The 19,410-nt window shown below is 37.2% G+C and overlaps 4 protein-coding genes across 6 annotated transcripts in view; 3 read left to right on the top strand and 1 right to left on the bottom strand.

Annotated features, from left to right (window-relative positions):
- Nucleotides 1–19,410, top strand: part of mboat2a (membrane bound O-acyltransferase domain containing 2a) — a 241,599-nt gene that overhangs the window by 50,377 nt on the left and 171,812 nt on the right. The window lies entirely within an intron of this gene.
- On the bottom strand, nucleotides 245–5,910 carry cmpk2 (cytidine monophosphate (UMP-CMP) kinase 2, mitochondrial). Its single transcript, XM_079632860.1, has 5 exons — nucleotides 5,190–5,910; nucleotides 4,609–4,723; nucleotides 4,236–4,437; nucleotides 2,821–3,054; nucleotides 245–1,850 (listed from the first exon to the last, which is right to left on the bottom strand). The coding sequence occupies exons 1-5, from the start codon at nucleotides 5,766–5,768 to the stop codon at nucleotides 1,730–1,732; spliced, it is 1,251 nt and encodes a 416-aa protein (XP_079488986.1). The 5' UTR covers nucleotides 5,769–5,910; the 3' UTR covers nucleotides 245–1,729.
- Nucleotides 5,920–10,558, top strand: rsad2 (radical S-adenosyl methionine domain containing 2). 2 transcript variants are annotated; one of them, XM_079632862.1, is made up of 7 exons: nucleotides 5,925–5,966; nucleotides 6,467–6,901; nucleotides 7,334–7,495; nucleotides 8,453–8,682; nucleotides 8,776–8,925; nucleotides 9,197–9,229; nucleotides 9,602–10,558. In XM_079632862.1, exons 2-7 carry the CDS (start codon nucleotides 6,604–6,606, stop codon nucleotides 9,764–9,766), a joined length of 1,038 nt encoding a protein of 345 aa, XP_079488988.1. In that variant the 5' UTR covers nucleotides 5,925–5,966; nucleotides 6,467–6,603; the 3' UTR covers nucleotides 9,767–10,558. The 2 variants fall into 2 exon arrangements, with proteins under 2 accessions (XP_079488987.1, XP_079488988.1); XM_079632861.1 differs by having other exon boundaries at nucleotides 5,920–6,901.
- The window catches only part of rnf144aa (ring finger protein 144aa), a 29,528-nt gene continuing 21,208 nt past the window's right edge, over nucleotides 11,091–19,410 (top strand). The window contains exon 1 of one of the 2 annotated variants that reach the window (XM_079632784.1): nucleotides 11,091–11,285. The gene's annotated coding sequence lies outside the window, so the exon portion shown is untranslated. The remainder of the gene's footprint in view (nucleotides 11,286–19,410) is intronic. The other variant, XM_079632785.1, reaches the window with a different exon arrangement.

Raw genomic sequence — 19,410 nt, 5'->3', positions numbered from 1 at the left:
AACTCTTTCGGTCATTATCAAATTGAAGTAATAATGTTCCCCACTGCCATAACTAGAAATCTCATCTGTGTTTTTTATTCCAAAGTGTTTTGTAAATGCATCATGCCACATTTTGACAGAGATTGAGATTTAATAGCTATGGTAGAATATTTTCAGTTGAAAAAATAAATAAATAATAATAAATCAGTTTGTTAACAAAAATATTGTTTAACTTGGAATATAGTATATGGACTACTTTTTTTTTGGTGATTGCTCTGAAATATCATAAATTGCATGTAAATGCATTGTGCCAATTTAGTGATTCAAATTTAATAGTTAAAAAAGAAATTACATACAAAGTAAAAAATAAGTTAACAGTAATAATAAATCAGTCTGTCCACACAAATATATTGTTTGGCTTGGAATATAGCATGGACTACTTTTATGTTGTTTTTTGGTGATTCCTCTGAAATCTCATAAATTATTTGTAAACACATTGTGCCAATTTTTGAGATTAAAAAGCTAAAGAAATTATAATTACGAAAGAAAAAGAAAATAATAGTATTAATAAATCAGTCTGTTCATGCAAATATTGTTTGGCTTGCAATAAAGCATGGACTATTTGGTGTTTTTTATTTTCATTTATTTAATTATTTATTTTTGGTGATTGCTCTGAAATCTCATAAATTGTTTGTAAACACATTGTGTCAAGTTTGGACAGAGATTGAGATTAAATAGCTAAAAAAAAAGTTATTAGAAAAAGGAAAAGAAAATAATAGTATTAATAAATCAGTATGTTCACACAAACATATTGTTTGGCTTGCAATATAGCATGGACTATTATGGTGTTTTTTATTTTCATTTATTTAATTTTTTATTTTGGTGATTGCTCTGAAATCTCATAAATCGTTTGTAAACACATTAGATTAAATCTCAATCTCTGTCAAAACTTGGATGTGTTTACAAACAATTTATGAGATTTCAGAGCAATCACCAAAATCAATTAATTTTTTTTTTATGTTTGACAAGTGTGTTCCCTTCTTGACAGAATTTTAATTTTTAGGTGAATTTTCTTTAAAAACAAAAAAACAAAGATGTGTATTATATTGAAATGTATTCTTAGCTGATAATTTCAGTACAATAAACAAACTGGAACTGAAAACAGAGTTATACATGTACATTTTTGTCCTAGCATATCGCTCTTAATTAATGATCAGAGTCTGGGTCCAAAAGCAACAGCAACAAATCAAAGCAAGTTTAAATTGCCTGGACCAGATCTATTGCTTTTAATACCTCCATAAGGTCCCTTGATTCCATCTCCTATAGGAGTGAATGCCGAGCTGACCAACAATGAGTTCTTGTGTTTAAATCTAATTGAAGTGATTGATGAATTCTCAAACCTCTTTAGCTGAGTTCCTGTGTTTCACTGGGAATAAGTCAAGAGTGAGGAAAGTGGACGCTGTGACCCTGCGTATGAGAGCTGACATCCAGCTACGGCACCCGCAATAACTTTCCCTCTCGTGTCATCACTAAAGCTCTGTGGGAAGGGGAATATGTTGTGACATGTCCAGATACGAGCCCTGAAATATATGCTGGCAGTTAGCCACCAGCCTCCCTTTCAATCAACAGGCTCAGCTGACTGAGGCTCTTACAGCGGGTTTCGTTGACTAAGGGTGGAATCGTAACACTGCACTACCATCTAGTGGTGCGCGGAGAGATTGCAGGGCTTGTGGGGTAGGGAGCCGGTTGTTTACAAGTGACATTTGTTCCTAATTAAATGCTGCACTTGTTGCAGCACTTCTTGTGGAGAGGGGCTTGCATCCACGATAATGCAGGCGGGATTCTGGATTCTCTTGTAAGCTTCCTCCACTCTGAAAAAAAGGAGCAATTTGTCATAAGTCCACCAAAGCTGTTTTGCTTATTGTCTTTCTGAATATACTTGATATTGTTTGGATGAAAATCTTAAAAACTTGGCTACCAATAGGGGTCATTTTCAGGAAATTGAGCCATAATGTTTTTGTGGTAACCGTCAATAGATTTGTTCAGGATTCTTTGATGAAAAAAAAAAAGTAATTGTTACTTTTGATCCATTAAATGCATCCTTGCTGAATAAAAGTATTAATTTCTTTAAAATTAAATAAATAAATAAATACTGACCCCAAACTTTTAAACAGCAGTGTATACAATTAAAAAATGTTTGCCATTATTGAAATTATAGTGTCATATTTTAGTATATGTGTATTGTTATTATTTTTTACTCTAAAATGATTTGTGCTTTTTCAGAGAAAATGCTAAATTTGTCATTGTTTCTACATTTTCTGTTCAAGCCTGTTATGATCCAACATTACAATGATGGTTAGATGTTTCTTAAATCATGAGGGGGTGATATAAATGCTTTGACCACATGGTAAAAAAAATGTATTTATACTTTTATACTTCAGTATTTATCTTCTTTATCAAGTCTTCTTTACCCATTATATTCAACCCTAAAACATTTTGAATGTGGTTGGCACAAACATGTTTTAAAGAGAAATTCTATAATGAATTATTAATATGGTTTCATAGAAATTATGGTTTCATAATTATTAATATGGTAATCATAATATGGTTTCGTATGGTTACTTTTTCACAAGTAAAATGCTTTATTTAAGACGAGCCACATTTCCTCTTACCAATGGCACTATTAAGAAAAAGCTATTGACGTTTACTTTAGACTCTAAAGTTTAGAGTAATCAGTACAACCAACCAATATAGAGATGCACAACATCTGAACATTTAAGGGTTATCACATACAGTAAGCAAGTGATCTTAAAAGATGAAAGACTTCAACAAGTTGCCTACTTAAGTCGGAAGAGCTGATTGAGCTCTAGCTCAGCCTCCTCAACGGTCTTGTCCTGTCCTCTGTCTCTGAGTCTTCTCAGTCTTTCTTCTGGATTGACAGTGAGAAGCAGCACCAGGTTTGGTTGAAGGAGGTCTCCTGGCCACTGGTAGAGCTCTGAGTCCAGCCTAGGGAGGTTTTCAACCCTCCCACTGACTGCTGTGGCAATGGCATACGCTGCTGTACTGTGCCAATACCTAAAGGAGACCAAAAAATGTAATTGTTTAGAGGTTATCTATCAGTGCCGGGAAAAGGAAATAACTTAAAAGGGTCATACTTGGATTGTTTTAGCCTTACACCAGGTTCAGTCACTAGCGTGCCTCTTGAGGCCAGGGGAGTGAGGTTTACACAAACACAGCTCTTACTGGCCTACGTTACACTCACCCCAAACCCCAAACCTCACTCACATCCGGGTCACGGCACCAAATAGCTAACAATGACGCTAACGACTGCAGCCGCTATACACTGTGTCCTAACTACACGTGACGCGTGATAAAAGGTATCTTTTCCATGTTAATCAGAGTTTTTGTCCTAACCAGCCGCGACGGCGACACGCCACGATTCTATTTTAGAAATGGTTTCTATTTTTCTGCGACGTCGCGCTGGAACAACAAACACAAAGTGTGGCAATGATAATCTCAGGTACTGTTTATGTGCTTTATTTAATGTTAAAAGCGTGTAATGTGACTTTGAATATCATTTAGTGCTCCAGCTTTGTAGCTGTAAAAGCAACAATGGATAATTCACCTCAAATCTTGAAATGAAACAAATGGAAATAAGAACGTTCAAACTGTGAACAAACAATTGTATTCTTTGACAAAGATTGTTTTAGTAACTCAGTAGCCTATGTATTTGAATAATGTTCAAATGGTGTAATATTTGTGAATTTGATTATGTAGCCTACTTTTTTTCTTGCGATTGCCGTTAAGATTACTCTCTGGTGCCGTGCACTCGCCGCAAAACTCCGGCCACACGCTGTTCTGATTGGCTGTGGGTTTTGATTGATTTCGGCGCATCTCGCAGTAGCGTCGCGTCTAGTGTGGACAGGCAAATTATTTGTCGCTGGAATCTTAGCACATTCTGGTTAGGACACGGTGTTAGCCGCTAGCACGCCTCTTGAGGCCAGGAGAGTGAGGTTTACAAGTCTATTCCTCACAGCCTCAATTTCATCCATGTAAAATTCAATATGGTGTGATATCCTCATTTTATATGCCAGATAAATACAGCTCTGATTACAAAAATAAATGATTTTACATACAAACATGATTTACATGATTTTACATCCAGCTTTACATACAGATATACATCTGCTACATCCCAGTGCTGCCCAAACAGCAGCTGAATCGTGTGAGTGTATTTGTGGCGCACATATCTCTACCTGTCCACTATGACAGGAGCCCTTAAGGACTCTTTTCCGATGTGGGCTGCAGTGATGTAGTTCCCCAGAGCGTAAAAGGCCCTGCGGATGAGGGGTGGTTCTGAGTCAAAGCGCTGTCTGAAAGAAGCCAGGCACTGGGGAGGAGATTTCAGCAGAGTGGCATTCAGAGACTCCCGCAGGGCTTCTGTGAGAGTAGTTTTACCTATAGGGGAAATCAGGGAAAGGTATGGAGAGTCAACAAAATGTTAGAGTGCAAACTATTTGTTTAACCAAGATTTGTATCATATTGACAGCTATGAATTTTTAGATGATAATACTTTCTGATTGGTATTAAAAAGCAGAACAAAATATTTGTCAAAGGCTCTGTGTTAACCTGTAGCGTCAAGTCCCTCGATCACAATGACAGGAAATCCATCACCACTGCTTGTCTCCAACTGTTCGTCTACGAGCTTCAACACTTCCTTTGACTCCGGGATAATGTCAGTGCACTGGGATAGGCAGAGGAGGATGTAATGGTTTACCCCAAGCTGCATTGTGGTTACAGTACTGAACTGCATTGGTTAAATAATCACCCATTGTTCATTGTTCCTTTAGATTAGGTAATCGAGTATACTGTAATTTCAGCATTAAAGTTGATATAGCTGCACCCGTTGTTATGTACATATACATTTATAAACATATTACTGTTCAGAAGTTTGGTGTTGGTATAATTATTTATTTATTGAAAGAAGTATTTTATATATGCAATACTACATTTATTTGATCAAAAACAGTAGAAAGTAAAAATTAATATTGTGTTTTTTTTTTTATTAAATCCTTTTTTAAATGTTTTCCTGTGAAGGCAAACCTTCAGCAGCCATTACTCCAGTCTTCAGTGTCAAATCCTATATTAGCCTTAGGCTACCTACTGTATAGTACAATCTGGTCCCAGAATGTTTCAAAATCCTACTGTACCTCCTGAAGAACCTTATAGGCTTCATCCATACTGTAGAAGACATCGGCGTTCCTGATGTTCAGTGTGGATGGGTGATGCTCTGCTGCTGTAGCAGGTGTGATGTACTGTCTCACTGACTCCTTCACTTGACTGACAGGTGACCACAGCTCCTGCCAGCAGTACTGACCCTCGCGCTTGTATGAAAACACACATACTGTTTTATTCTGCCGCAATGTGTTTAATAAGTCCTCTGAAAGTGTTGTAGTGGATTTGTCTCGTATAAAAAAGCCTTTAACGACGCTGTTTTCGTCGTCCGGAATAAACGAAGACGCTTCAAAAACATCGCAATCTCGCGAGATTGTTGAAGACAGCTTGTGTTTTATTTCGGCGTGCGTTTGCGCTTTCTCAATTCTGTTCTCACTTTGGACATGTAGCGAGAAGAGCTTCCCACACTCTCCAAAGAGCCGTTGATAATCATGATGGAGAACCTGTGGGCTTGAGCTCAGTGTGAAATAAAGAGGTTCAGCGCGCAAATCAAACTCCACCGCAAATACACGCGAACACAGCTCTCCACAGCGAAACATTGCTCTCCTTAGCATTGTGAACGGTGTTAGATAGTACAGTAGCCTATATATGGAATGGATGAATCACATTTTTAGTCTAGCGCTTCCAGAGAAACGAAACTAGACCCGAAAACGAAAGTAGGGCATGCGTCCACTTACGTAACTCACGAGACGAGCCTAGCTGAGTGAGTCAAACATTGACACAACACGGTGAAGTTAGGCTGGTTTGCGCAGGTTTGTCCAGTTCAGCATTAATTATATGGTAATTTAGGTTAGGGTCCATTTCTTACTATAAGGCTAACTATGTTTTAGCAGCATGCATGTTTATAAAGTCTTTTAATGCCTTATTCTGCATGACCATATTCTATATTCCTAACTATAAATAATAAGTAGGCTACTGAGTTTATTGAGGCAAACGTCGTAGTTAATAGTTCGTTAATAGTGAGAATTGAATCTTAAGATAAAGTGTGATCACCTAATGATATTGTTATTGTTGTTGGTGTCCTTAAGGATATGACAAGCAAATATATTCATATTAAATAAAATAATAATATGTTGCTGCATCATGGCCATGATGGTATAAAGATGTAGGCTATTTACTAAATCCACGTGACTCTAAGGAAAACGAAACTGCTACGCCTATGTTTGACTCAGCTGATAGGCTATTTATCTTTCGTTTTTCGCCTATATGTTTGACTCAGCTGATAGGCTGCTATTTAACTTTCGTTTTTCAGTCCCCCCGAGCAAGATCAGAAACCAAACCGATACGAACAGGAACTTGAGAGTCTGTCCTATAAAAAGGGAGGTGTGAGCTCTCTGAGTATCAGTCACACTTTCACCATCAAACCAAGTTGTTGTTTTTTTTGCAAGAATGTTGATGCAGTTGTGTTTCCAGAACATCCACAGCTTCTTTTCAGCCCTGCTGAGATGGCTTTCGATGATGCTATCAAGCACACTGCACCCTCTTGGGATGATCAGTCGTCCGAAGATTCGCACCAAAGAGCAGAAAGAGGGATCCAGCGCACAGCTGACCACTCCAAGCAGTGTAAACTACCATTTTACACGGCAGTGCAATTACAAATGTGGATTTTGCTTCCACACTGCGAAGACCTCGTTCGTCTTGCCTATTGAAGAGGCAAAGCGAGGGTTACGACTTCTGAAAGAAGCAGGTAGGCCTAATCTAAATGTCACCATGCAATTAAAATGAAGATTGTTTTATGGAATATTGCAGAAATTATTATAAATGATTTATCCGTGCAAATCATTATTTTAAAATTAATAAATAATAAGAAGAAAAGTAATGTGCCCTCATAATATTTAATCAAAATAACTTTCCCATGTTTATCTGATGACGTGATTAATGGCACGAGGGCGGGGCAACCTGTCACTCACATGAGATCATGCGACATTTATTATTTAATTTATAGTTAGTTATTAATATAATTTTTTTTTTTTTTTAGTTAATATTGATTTGTTTTCATTATAATTTTCATAATTAATAATTCAATATAAATGTAAGTTATATATATATTTCCCCATTTCAATTTTAATGATGACTAGACTGACTTTTTTTATTCTAAAACTTGGTTTGTATGTTTAAGGAATGGAAAAAGTCAACTTTTCGGGTGGAGAGCCCTTTCTTCACGAGAGAGGCTCTTTTCTGGGAGAGTTGGTGCGATACTGCAAACAGGAGCTTCAGCTTCCGAGCGTCAGCATCGTCAGTAATGGCAGTCTGATCAAAGAATCCTGGTTTCAGAAATACGGTGAGAATCATTCCTGACCACCAGAGGGCAGCAAAGGTCACTTTAAACCACTTTAGGGTAAACGTTACACCACGGTAATAACAATCTCAATGTTGATTACATACAGCTCTACACAATATAAATACATACTTATAGGTTAATTATTAAGCTCCACTTAATAATAGGATATTAGGAATATTAATTTTAAGTAGCCTTAATAATAGCCTATATACATTTTGTACATTATAGCAACAAAATCCACCACAGCACATTCATGAACACCTGTTTGTCACTATGCCCTGCATTCTGCATTTCTTTTGTCTTCAGTGAAACCATAGTTGTGAAATATGCCCAACCTAAAATTATAGCTCTAAGATACACCGCATGCAAAAGTTTGGTGTGAGGAAAGGGTTTTTATTCAGTAAGGATGCATTGAATTGATCAAATGTGACAGTAAAGACATTTATAATGTGACAAAAGATTCCTATTCCTAACAACCAGAAGAATAAAAAAACTAACTTATAGTTAAACTGAACGGTATATTTGCTAAAAACAGAATACTTTCTTAAAAATAACCACCTATTTAATCACTTTTAGCATTCTATAATGAAGTATTTTATAAGTATGTATTTATATGTTACTTACATTTATCAGGTATGGTGACAAAATTAGCCAGAAAACTACTTCCCCTACACATATAGGCCCAGTTTCACAGTCAGGGCTCAGATTAAGCCAGGATTAGGCCTTAGTTCAATTAGGGCATTTAAATAGCTTTTATAAACATGCCTCAGTAAAAAAAACATTACTATAATGCATCTTGAGACAAAACTATGGCGGTGGAAGTTACTTTCAGCTAAAACAGCTCAAACATGCATTAGTCTGGGACTAGGCTTAAGCCTTGCCTGTGAAACCAGGGGTTAAAGTATAGCACTGTCAGCTCCTAAATTGATTAATTTAATTTGCATCTGTATTCTATAGGTGACTACTTGGACATCCTTGCAGTATCTTGTGACAGTTTTAACGAAGACACCAATAAAGTCATTGGTCGGGGTCAGGGCAGGAAGAGCCATTTGGACAATCTACACAAAGTTCGTACCTGGTGCCAGGACTACAAGGTTGCTTTCAAAATCAACTCGGTTATCAACACCTACAATGTGGACGAAGATATGACCGAGCAGATCAACGCTCTGAACCCAGTGCGCTGGAAGGTACAGTTACTTCTTTTACTACAGACTTCCATGTTCCATTCCTCTATCATTATAACCAGGCTGCTGAATATGTGCATTGCAATGTTCACACAGGTCTTCCAGTGTCTGCTAATTGATGGTGAAAACGCAGGGGAGAACAGCCTCCGCGAGGCAGAGAAATTCGTCATTAGCGAGCAGCAATTCCAAGACTACCTGGACCGCCATCAGAGCGTCGAGTGCCTGGTTCCAGAGTCTAATCAAAAGGTAATTGTGAAACACAGAGCGCATACTTTGGCTCAATTCAGATCACTGTTTCAAAAATAGCTTACAATTTGCTAGATAAAGTGGCTTCAAATTATGGGAAATACAGCAATAAACTCTCAGTTTCAATTCATTACCGAAGCTTTTAAGACGTAAACGAGTTTTGAATTTAAATAAAAATAGCTCGGTTCAGAGATGGAAGCCAGGGATTTGAATATAAAGCATACTGTTATGATGCCAATTGTTGATTTTCTCATCTATTTCCCTTTTACAGATGAGAGACTCTTACCTGATTCTTGATGAATATGTAAGTGGTGTCATATTTTCTCCTCAGCCGTTTTCTTCTCATTATTGCTCAAAGGATTTTTTTTTTTTTTTGTATAAATATTTGATTATGTTGTCATTAGAGTCTGAAGGATTTTTTGTATATTAGATTACACTATTATTACAGTGTCAATGATTCCTTTAAATGACATTATGTCATCATATCAGTAGCGAAGGGATTATGGATAGGAATCTAATAAGGCCTGCAGTAATTCGCCTCATTCCAGGCTTCAGATGACTTCTCCCCCTTGGATAATCTCTGATCTCTATTAATAATCATGCTGTCGACGCTACATCATCAGAGAGAGCAATCATCATAAATAGATTTTGTAATCCTCCATATCTGATTCCGCAGATGCGCTTCTTGGATTGCCGAGAGGGGAGGAAAGATCCGTCAAAGTCCATTCTGGATATTGGTGTGGAAGAGGCCATCAAGTTCAGTGGTTTTGATGAGAAGATGTTCCTCGTAAGAGGGGGGAAATATGTGTGGAGCAAGGAAGATATGAAACTGGAGTGGTGACCTTTCTCAATATTGCTGTTTTTACTCTGTGTTTACATTGAAAGCTGATTTAATTTATAAATGCTGAACAATTAATCATTATACAGTAGTTACGACCCCATATATAAGCTGGTTGGATACATTGGTGCCTATGTCTGTATATTCAATATTTTTTAAGGAGATTCTACTGCACTAAAATACATATATTATAGATATATTGATTGTTTGTATAGATATATACTAAATTTATATTTTGTATTATGCTTGAGTATTTGCATTACCAAAAGTATGTTTGTAATTCTTACTATGCTGTGCTTTTCCTTACCTTGACTTTCTTAGTAGAAGGAATTTTTTTATGTAATCCTGTAGGGAAATGATTGATAAATGATCTACCTATAGTTTAATTATGTGCACTCTGAAGGCATGAAGACACTTTGAATTACAACAATTACGACTTAATGCACCTTAGATGCTTTAATTGTCATACAGTAGAACTGGTAATTTACTTGAGGCACAGTTTGAGGCTCCTCGGATCAAAACGTTGGAATCCTTTAAGCTCCTTTTCTATAAGGGGAGTTTAGTTCTTGCAAGAACTCAAAAGACTATCAGTGATGATACCCTCCTGTAACCCCCACCCCATTATAATGGGGAAGCTTTAAAGCACTTCTATTAGAGAAGCTCACTGAGGCACTTTGAAAAAGAAATCTATAGAAATCAAAATGATACCTCGATTATCTTTTCATTTGAAGTTGTAACTTTATATTTTATTTTATTGTGTTATTTTATTTTGTAAATAAATTTTTTTGACAACTTATCTGATCTCATGTAATTGTTCAAACTGCTCAAAGATTCATCTTTTAAGATGAATAGGCCTTCATACAAAGCACCTTTTAAAAACATGTTACTGATTTTGCTAACTTGAATTTCGTAATAGAGTTGTTCTCGCTGATCAGTTGTATTTGTAATCCCTGTTATGGAGCACATTTATCATAAATGTCCTACTATATGTTGCCCAAACGAATCCATATGTAATATTTCACTCTGTTAGTCTTTCGTAATACCCAACTAATAAAATATAACTAAAAAACAAAACAAAAAACAGGTCCTTGATCAGTATTGGCAATGGATCTGACACATTTTGTTGCAGTAGGCCTACTCTCACTTTGAAATATTTCATTTAAAAAAATCGAAAGATGGTTAATAAAATCAGAATAAACTTTAGGTTGACACCTCATGTTGCATGTAAGATAATGTTACCTTAACTTCGCCACAGAAAAAAAAAATCTTCCCAAAACTGTAGCAGGTCCTAAAGTCTTTTCTAAAGCCCCATAATAGTGTGTACATTACACCCGATAGAGGGCGCTAGTGCTGCGCTTCGCTTCAGAGACACATTACAAATATATAGAGACGTACAGACGCGCTGTCTACTCTACAGAACAGAACAGTGCTAGGAAATACTCAGACTAATGGCGTCTTCACAACGCGTCCGACGGATCAGCTGATTCTTATATCTGCCTGCAAAACTACATGAAGACATAAGGTAAAACGCTCGTGCAATTACAGATAGCTATGATGAACGTGTCTGTCTTAAACTAGAATGTTTGCTTATCCACAGTATTCGCTGCATACGACTATATTGACTTTCATTAATGCAATAGGATTTGTGCAACGTTCTTTCGTTCAAAGACAAATGTCTATGTCAGCTGTCAATATATCAAAATTTCGGTTTGATTGTTTTCATTTTTGGAAATGCTTTATGATCTAACGTTACATTTGGCTAAACGGCGAAACTCCACTTTCTTCTTGGATGTAACGTTACAGTTCTCATATAGCCTAGATTTGTTTACCCGACTGATGTCTAAGATGGCTGTTTACTTTTATTGTATGTTCATAGCTTACATACTGTCACATTAAGATGGGCTGGCTTTTAAAACCTGGTGTGCTGCCTACCTAGACAGCATTTTGGGGCATCGTGATGTCCAAAAATGCTGCTGTAATGCCTAAAAAAAGCTGCCTAGGTAGGCAGGGCAGCACACTCTGCTTTGGGATCGTGGGACCCTTGGCCAGTCCAGTCAGATGATGCTAATATTCATATGAAATGACCCATTCGGGTGTTTGAGGAGTTGATGTGCTCCAGTTTAGGTGCTGGTGCTCTGCAGGGGTCTAGAGAGGATCAGGATTGTGTAGATTGTTAAGTTTTGACATAAACCCTTGAACACTCCATGGATAGACAGTAAGTAGCTTTGAGTTATAGGGATTTTCCATGCTTTTTGGGGATTGTGCAGTGTAAAGGAATAAGGTCCTCCCTGTGTCGTGAAAACTGAATGTGTGTTCCAAAGTACCAGGATCTTCTCAATGCATCTGTTGACATCTCAAGTAAATGTTTTGTGGAAGGTACATTTGGTTTGAACGTTGTTTGTAATATTGCAAGAAGACAGGAGACAAGGATGAGGTTATCATTTTTAAAACAAACCAATGATTAATCATATTCAAAATGTTTGTCAACAAAAGTAGTAGGTTTGAGGATATATGGTAATATGAAGAATTAATACTATTTTTTCCCAATATCAGAAGTATCAGTTTCTCTGCCCCACCAAATTAAATGTATAGACTAATAAGTTGTTTGTATAAAATTTTTTTTTGTTTTTGTTTAGGCTACACATTTTTTTATGCACCAAGATGCACAATGCACATAAATAAATAAAAATGTGCATACCTTTTGTATGCGCTCAATTGAGGTGAAATGTATTTATTTTTTATTCGATAAGAAGACATGCGCATAAACTATGACACATTTACCGAATAAATCCCTTGATGTGCATCAAAAAACAGTGCCTCAACAGTGGATGTGATTGGATAACTGGACTAACCATCAGACCAGTTTTATTGCATAGCATCTCAAATGTTGGTTTGATCATTCTGAAATGCCTGAGCCAAGGCCTGTCATCAAAATGATTTGGTTTAATGACCTCCCAGAAGTGTCACACGATTGCATTTACTAAATACCAGGCATCTGAATGCACGACAGCGTTTATTAGTTTTCGTCTACGTGCTCTGAGGTGCAAGCCATTTATGATGTAGGAAAAAAGATCCCCTATGGCTTCCTCGATTGAAGCAATTTCCATTTTTATTATAGATATTTTTCTGCATTATTCGCAAATGTTTTATGCAAAATTGAAACGTGTAGTTCAAATCCAAAACCCTCTATGTTGGCCTACAAGTAGATGCCATAACTAATTGAAATTGCAAATAAACAAATTTCAAATATTAAGGAGGAACCTGATAATTTAGGCATCTTTTATTTTGAGAATTCAGTTGGTAGGATCATACACCTATACTTTTTTTTGTGTAGATTGCATTTTTAGGAAAGAGGGTTTATCAAAATACTTCCAGTCAGTGTCCAGGAAAAAATTATTTCCTCCCATTGGTCCTCTCAAGTAACTAGCGGCTGCAAAGGTTTGACAACACCATGTTGCTAACTGCCAGTTACATTTGGTAGTGCAGTCCCGCTGTGGTATTTACTCAACAACACCCAGCATTCATTAGTTTACTGGCTTAAAGTCATCATTTAGATGGGTTACTATGAAGGAGACATGTATTTATCTTTGACAAGTAGAGTTTTGAGAAATGCTACCTGTGTTATTTGGCATGGCATTTTTTTTTCTTTCAAATATTATCTTATAAATGAGATAGTGGCGGTCTGTTGTTTACATTACGGGAGAGTCTTTATCTGATTAGTGTTATCTTGGGTTGGAATTGACTTTTATGCTTGACAGTATTTTTAAAGCATTAACATCAAACTCTTTGTCCTACATCTAACATCAAGCCCACTTCTGCATTTTAGCCTTGACTGAAGAACAGTTATGCACTATAAACTTTATTAACATTATTGATCTGTGCACTGTGTTTGATATACGGTTATGCAGTTTCACCCGAAAAAAGTAGAACAGAGATTAGATAAGTGTGTGGCTCATAACAGTCAGAAAGTCACTCCCAAATGAGGCCACTTATCTTTCCACGCCATAAATAGACATTCTGTAGTTTAACTTTCAGTATTCGTCCTTTAGTCGTAATGGTGGCTTGAATGGTAAAAAAAAAAAAAAAACTCTTTTCTCCGATAGGCTTTATTTCTGCTGTTCATAACAGCTCGCAGACTTCAGTTCAGCCAAAGGTTGTGGTGACCCAGCAGCAACAGTGGCAAGTACAACAGTCATCTCAAGAATATGATAATAAACATGCAAAGTTGCAAACGTTGTGGAAAGTTCTGCGGGTTATCGACTGACAGTGCGTGAATTGAACACAGGAGCAGGAGGCCTATGGCTCCTCCCTCTGAACTGTGAGGGGGTCTCTGAGTCGCAGACAGGTCCAGGTATTTAGCATGCTTGGTATTTCACTGGCATCAGCGCTTCTCTCAGATCGTGTCTTTAATAATACACACTCCGCCATTGTCACTCACGTGGACGAGTGCTGATTTGCTTCAGATTTCAGGGATTTGTTGCGATATCCACAAAACTGTCGGCGAGTGAAATCGAGGCTCAAATAAGACATCACATTCACAAACTGTGTTTATATAAAGACGATGGGGATTTTAACGTGTGTGTGTGTGTGTGTGTGTGTATTTGACCATTCAAGAAGTGCAATTATCTGCAAAAGAGAACTGAATTCGGGATTGCATGCTGTCTGAGTGTGAACACCACATTGAGTTTGTTTTTCGGCTTATTGCGCTTAATAGCTCTTTTTAATATTTAGTAATACTGTGCTACATGGATATATTTACACACACCGTGAATCCGTGATATAAACAATACTTTACGAGACAATACTTTATATTGTGGTCATCATGATATACTGTATCATCATACCGCCTAGCGTACTCTGATTTATGCTGTTGGTATAACTCTTTCCTAATACAATAAGATGTAACACTTTAATAACAAAGAATGCTGAATAGCTTGACCTGGCCATATTGAATTTTTAATAACTCTTCCTGGTCGTCCCGTTTAATGCACCTGAGTTGGAAATTTTTACGGGAAATCCATGAAGACATTGACCTGCTTTGCAAATGTGTTCTAATCTAGATGTGCTTCAGACAAGCATACTGTATGTGTATTGTAACCATAATATGGCCTTGTTTGACCTTTTCAGCCCCCACACACATACATTTGATGCACTAAATGCATTACAGAGCACTTAAAGCTGTTTATGTTCAGCAGTTGGACATATGTGCAACCATTTTGCAATTTAATTATGAGATGCAGTATGACAACAGACATTTAACTCAGGATTTTGTTATTGCCATACCAACTAACGAATAATGAACTTTTCAATCATATAAGCCAATTGCTTACTTCAATATGCCATAATGTTACCACAGAATTCCTCCTAAATCAAATCTGCGATGCCTTTATCACTCAAGACATTGTTTTGCCATAAGAAAGCGGTAAGGATTCTTTAGAATTTTTTTTGAGAATTATCTAATGCAGTCTCCTAATAACATACCGTGTTTTCTCTATTAGTCTGTCATTCCTATCAGTGATCTCAGTAGGTACATTGTTGCTGCCCAACAGCTGTGGATGAGAAAGCAGTTATGGCAAAGCTCTGTAATGCAGGCAGGAGACTGGCTGGCTCACGGCAGAAGGTGACCTCAGCTGGGTTCAGATCTGATTGAGTCAGATATTTCGCAGGATAAGTCCCAGTAGACTAGGCTAGTGTATAAAAGTTGCATATGTGCAAAATAAATTTTGCCAAAGAGAGTGTGCCAAGAACACATTGGGATTCATTGCGTACACACCAAAAGACTCACACGAGTCAAAGTTATTACCATAGTTTTATATATATATATATATAATATGGGTGCTTAAACAACACTAAAGTCATACAGATGTTTGACTTTTTGCTTGAGTTTTAATTACTCCAGTGAGAAAATTAGTCATTCAAACCGAAACAAGATCATTGAGATGTTTTTTGTGAAAAAGCTTACTGCAAGCCTGTCTGATGTGATTTAAGCCTTCCTGGTTGACGGGTATGATTTTTTATTTATTCAGTTCTCACAGCTGGTGCCCACTCAAAACTTGGCGCACACACCTGCCCACAGCATCGAGCTTTGCCACATGTGGCTGGTGATAGAATGAGACATTTGCATGTTAATAGCTTGATGGCAACGTGTGAACTCCTCAGACAGTAAAGGCTGTAAAATCGAGCAAGGCTTTGCCTCAAAGCGTTGTACACTGTACAACATCATCCAAATTCAGGTACCAACATGATGGTTAATGCAGCAATTCAGCAACAGTTTAATATGAAGAAAATGGTATTATCCTACATGATGCAGTGTTTTTTAACCACTACATTTTACCATTCATTTCTGCATTTTCATTTATGGAACCTCAGTCATTAAAAATGAGATAAAATGAGTTTATTAAAAATGTGATTTCAGTTTTTTTTAAGACTTAATTTGTCATAATTGCGACTTTATTCCCCAGTGTGACTTTATTTATTTGAATTGCAACTTTATAGGTCACAATTTCAACTTTTTATCTCACAATGTCACCATAGTTCCTATAAACCTGCTATTTTAAACTTTATCTCACAACTCAAAAACTTTAAAACAGGAAGAAAAAAAATTCAAACTCTGGGTTGCTGCTGTGGCTTGTCACCACTATTTTACGAGTTCAAGAGGAACTTTGATTGGCTCAGCAAAGTAGTAAAACCTGACTCATCCTTTGAGTTGCATTTTTTTTTTAACGCAGGACTTCAGTTCTGTAAGGTTTTGTAAGACACAGAACATTTTGTGCCAGCTAATTGTTTTGTACAATAATGTTCTAAACATTTTTTTCATGCACTCATTTGGCTTTTGCAAGACTATGAGATGTCTGAAGTGTCAAGCCAGAATGTATGAAGTGTTTTCCAGTGAGGATGTGTTTGCTAGTAGAGACCAGTTTGAGCACGTCCTGTCCTTAGCATCTGTGATTCAGAGGTTATTCACAACTTATTGCCTATAGGTGCTACTGTGCTCTTCATAACTGTGTTATTTTTTAAAGTTACGACGGATAAAAAAAAGTATCTGAATTTTGAAAAGACCTTTTATTACTGACGTGCAGACATATTCATCCATTGCTTTTGTTTTTGTTGGCTAAATGTTTTACTTTTTCTCACATATGTTGTCACTCAAGAACCTTGAGTGGCAACAGATGGCATTCACAGATAACTTCAGGGCTCTCGGTCTCTGATCGTGTCAATAGAAATAAGTACTCAGCAGCATGCTTGTCATATCCTCTTAATTTTTCAGCCACAAGACTTCTGAGAAGAAAGATGTCTCTTCATATTTGAATGCAGTACTATTCTGACATGGCATTCCCATTCAAATCCTTGTCTTCACACCACAGAGAGTCACACTGGGAAATGGTTTCCACCGTCTGTAGACGCTAGGCAGAGTGACCTCAGATCATTAGAAAAATCTTCTCCTTATTCTGGAGGATTGACCTTTACAGTACATTCTCCTGTAACCTTTGAACAGCGTAACTTTGTTCTCCAAGATCTTCTTCCTTCAGGCTGTTTGAGAACTCATTCTGCTGTTGTATCACTTCCTCGTGAATCTGCTGTCTTCCTAACAAGTCAACTCAGTATGTGAAATTTTTAAACTGCATTTCATTCATCATCTTGGTTCTCCAGCTTATATTGCTGAAGAAACCAGGTCATACCAGATTAAGGTGGTATTTACTCGTCAACTAATTCAAACTAGCCTATGTTTTGGAACTTAACTCAGTTACTAGCTCAATTAGGTCCCCACCAGCTTAGTCAAGGTCTACCAACTCTGGCCCAGTTAACTAAGATCTACCAGATTGAGATGAGCAAAAGTAAAAAAAAATGTTTTATTGTTTAGTCAGATGTTTGACTAATAGTAAAATAATCTGTCATAGGGAAGCCAATAATTAAATGGGTTTTGGGTATACTTAATGTGTTTGGTATTGGAGATCGGACCATACTAATTGGCTAGACAGTTGTTGAATGACTAATTGACCATCTTGACTCATTCCTATAGGTCAACATCAGCCCATTGGGTTGATCAACCACCTAAACCACCTTGGCCCAGCAAATGACCAGCTTCAACAAGCTAGAAACCTTGTAAAGCTGGCTATTAACTGGTTTTTGCTGGATTTGTTTAAGGCAAAGCAAATTGTGCTTGTTCCAAAAAAGGATACTATCTCTACAAACATTGTAATACAGCCTTGATAATTTGGTGCAAATGTGTAAAAAGTGTACGTGCAAAAAGTTTTCGGGTTCAACCCTTCATCAGTGCCGTGTGTCACACGACACATTTTTGCAATTTATTTGTGGCCTCTCGACAATAAATTCATGTGAGCTTTTTTGGACAACTATTTCTCGTGTCCGGATCTTTTGTCATTTTTTTATTTTTGAGCGAATTTTTGGATCTACGCACTTCAAGGAATTATATTTTTATTCAACCTTTTTGGACTAGTGTCTGGCGTAGGCTACGCCTTTCCCTTCTCTCCAAATTGTTATTGTAGCCTTGCCTCAGTCACTGAACTTCAAAAATAAACCTTGATTAAAAAAGTGCAATGTATCAGCTCAGTAAAGCAGCCTGTTGTACATTTCAGTTTTGATCTTACTGCTGAGACCTGAAGATAATTGTCTGCTCTTTGGGAGTGTTTCACCTCTGGGATTCCTGACGTTTATAAAGACTGAGCCAAAAATATAGTGCTCAATCGCTTTTGGGTGATAAATGTGGGTCATTTGGCAAGGGCAAGCAAACAGTGAGAGAACAGTTACACGTGTGTGCATTTGTCCACACAGGGTCATGAGAACTTGAAGTTTTTAGTTTTATGCACTAGTTTCTTGTCTTCCATGAAAGTCCAGACTGTCTGTTTTACTCTTAGTAGTATATGTGTTAGTCTGACATTTACATTTGCATTCTCGGAAGAAATTCTCTGTGAAATAAATCTCTTTAATTATCTGTAGAAATTGTAAGTATATTAAATATTCCTAGTAGATTTCTGGCCTTTCAAGATGGCTGCCAAGTGAACTGAGTTGCCTGAAAGGGATCATGACATGACCGTTAAAACATCCTGTAAATATAAAAAGAGCATTTCACTGATATGACTGCCTCTAGAGCAAGACATTAACAAAAACCTTTACATCATTGCACCATGTGTTGCGTCAAAAGCAAATAGAACCCATTATAATCATGAAAGCATGTTCAATTTCTGAAGTACTCTATGCACATGAGTTACTCCCGACAACAGGACAAATGGAAGAGTAAAGCAACGTTTGCTTTGACGTGTCTGGTTCAAACACGCGTCCAACCCTAGTCATTGAATACTATTGAGTATCTGCTAATACAGAGTCCCGATCCGATTCTTCTTATAATAAGATACTTACACACACACACACTGTACAACAGTGTTGTTATCGAGTCCCCAGTGTTCGAGTCCGAGTCGAGTCACCATTACCTGAGTTCGAGTCTGACTCGAGTCTCGAGTCACCAAAGAATAGTCCGAGTCGAGTCACCATTACCTGAGTTCGAGTCTGAACCTCGAGTCACCAAAGAAGAGTCCGAGTCGAGTCACCATTACCTGAGTTTGAGTCCGAGTCGAGTCACCATTACCTGAGTTCGAGTCTGAGCCTCGAGTCACCAAAGAAGAGTCCGA

This window comes from Phoxinus phoxinus (assembly GCF_949152265.1).
Source record: "Phoxinus phoxinus genome assembly, chromosome: 13".
Taxonomy (NCBI): domain Eukaryota; kingdom Metazoa; phylum Chordata; class Actinopteri; order Cypriniformes; family Leuciscidae; genus Phoxinus; species Phoxinus phoxinus.
Note: the sequence above shows the minus strand (reverse complement) of the source record. Positions and strands in the feature narration are given on the sequence as shown.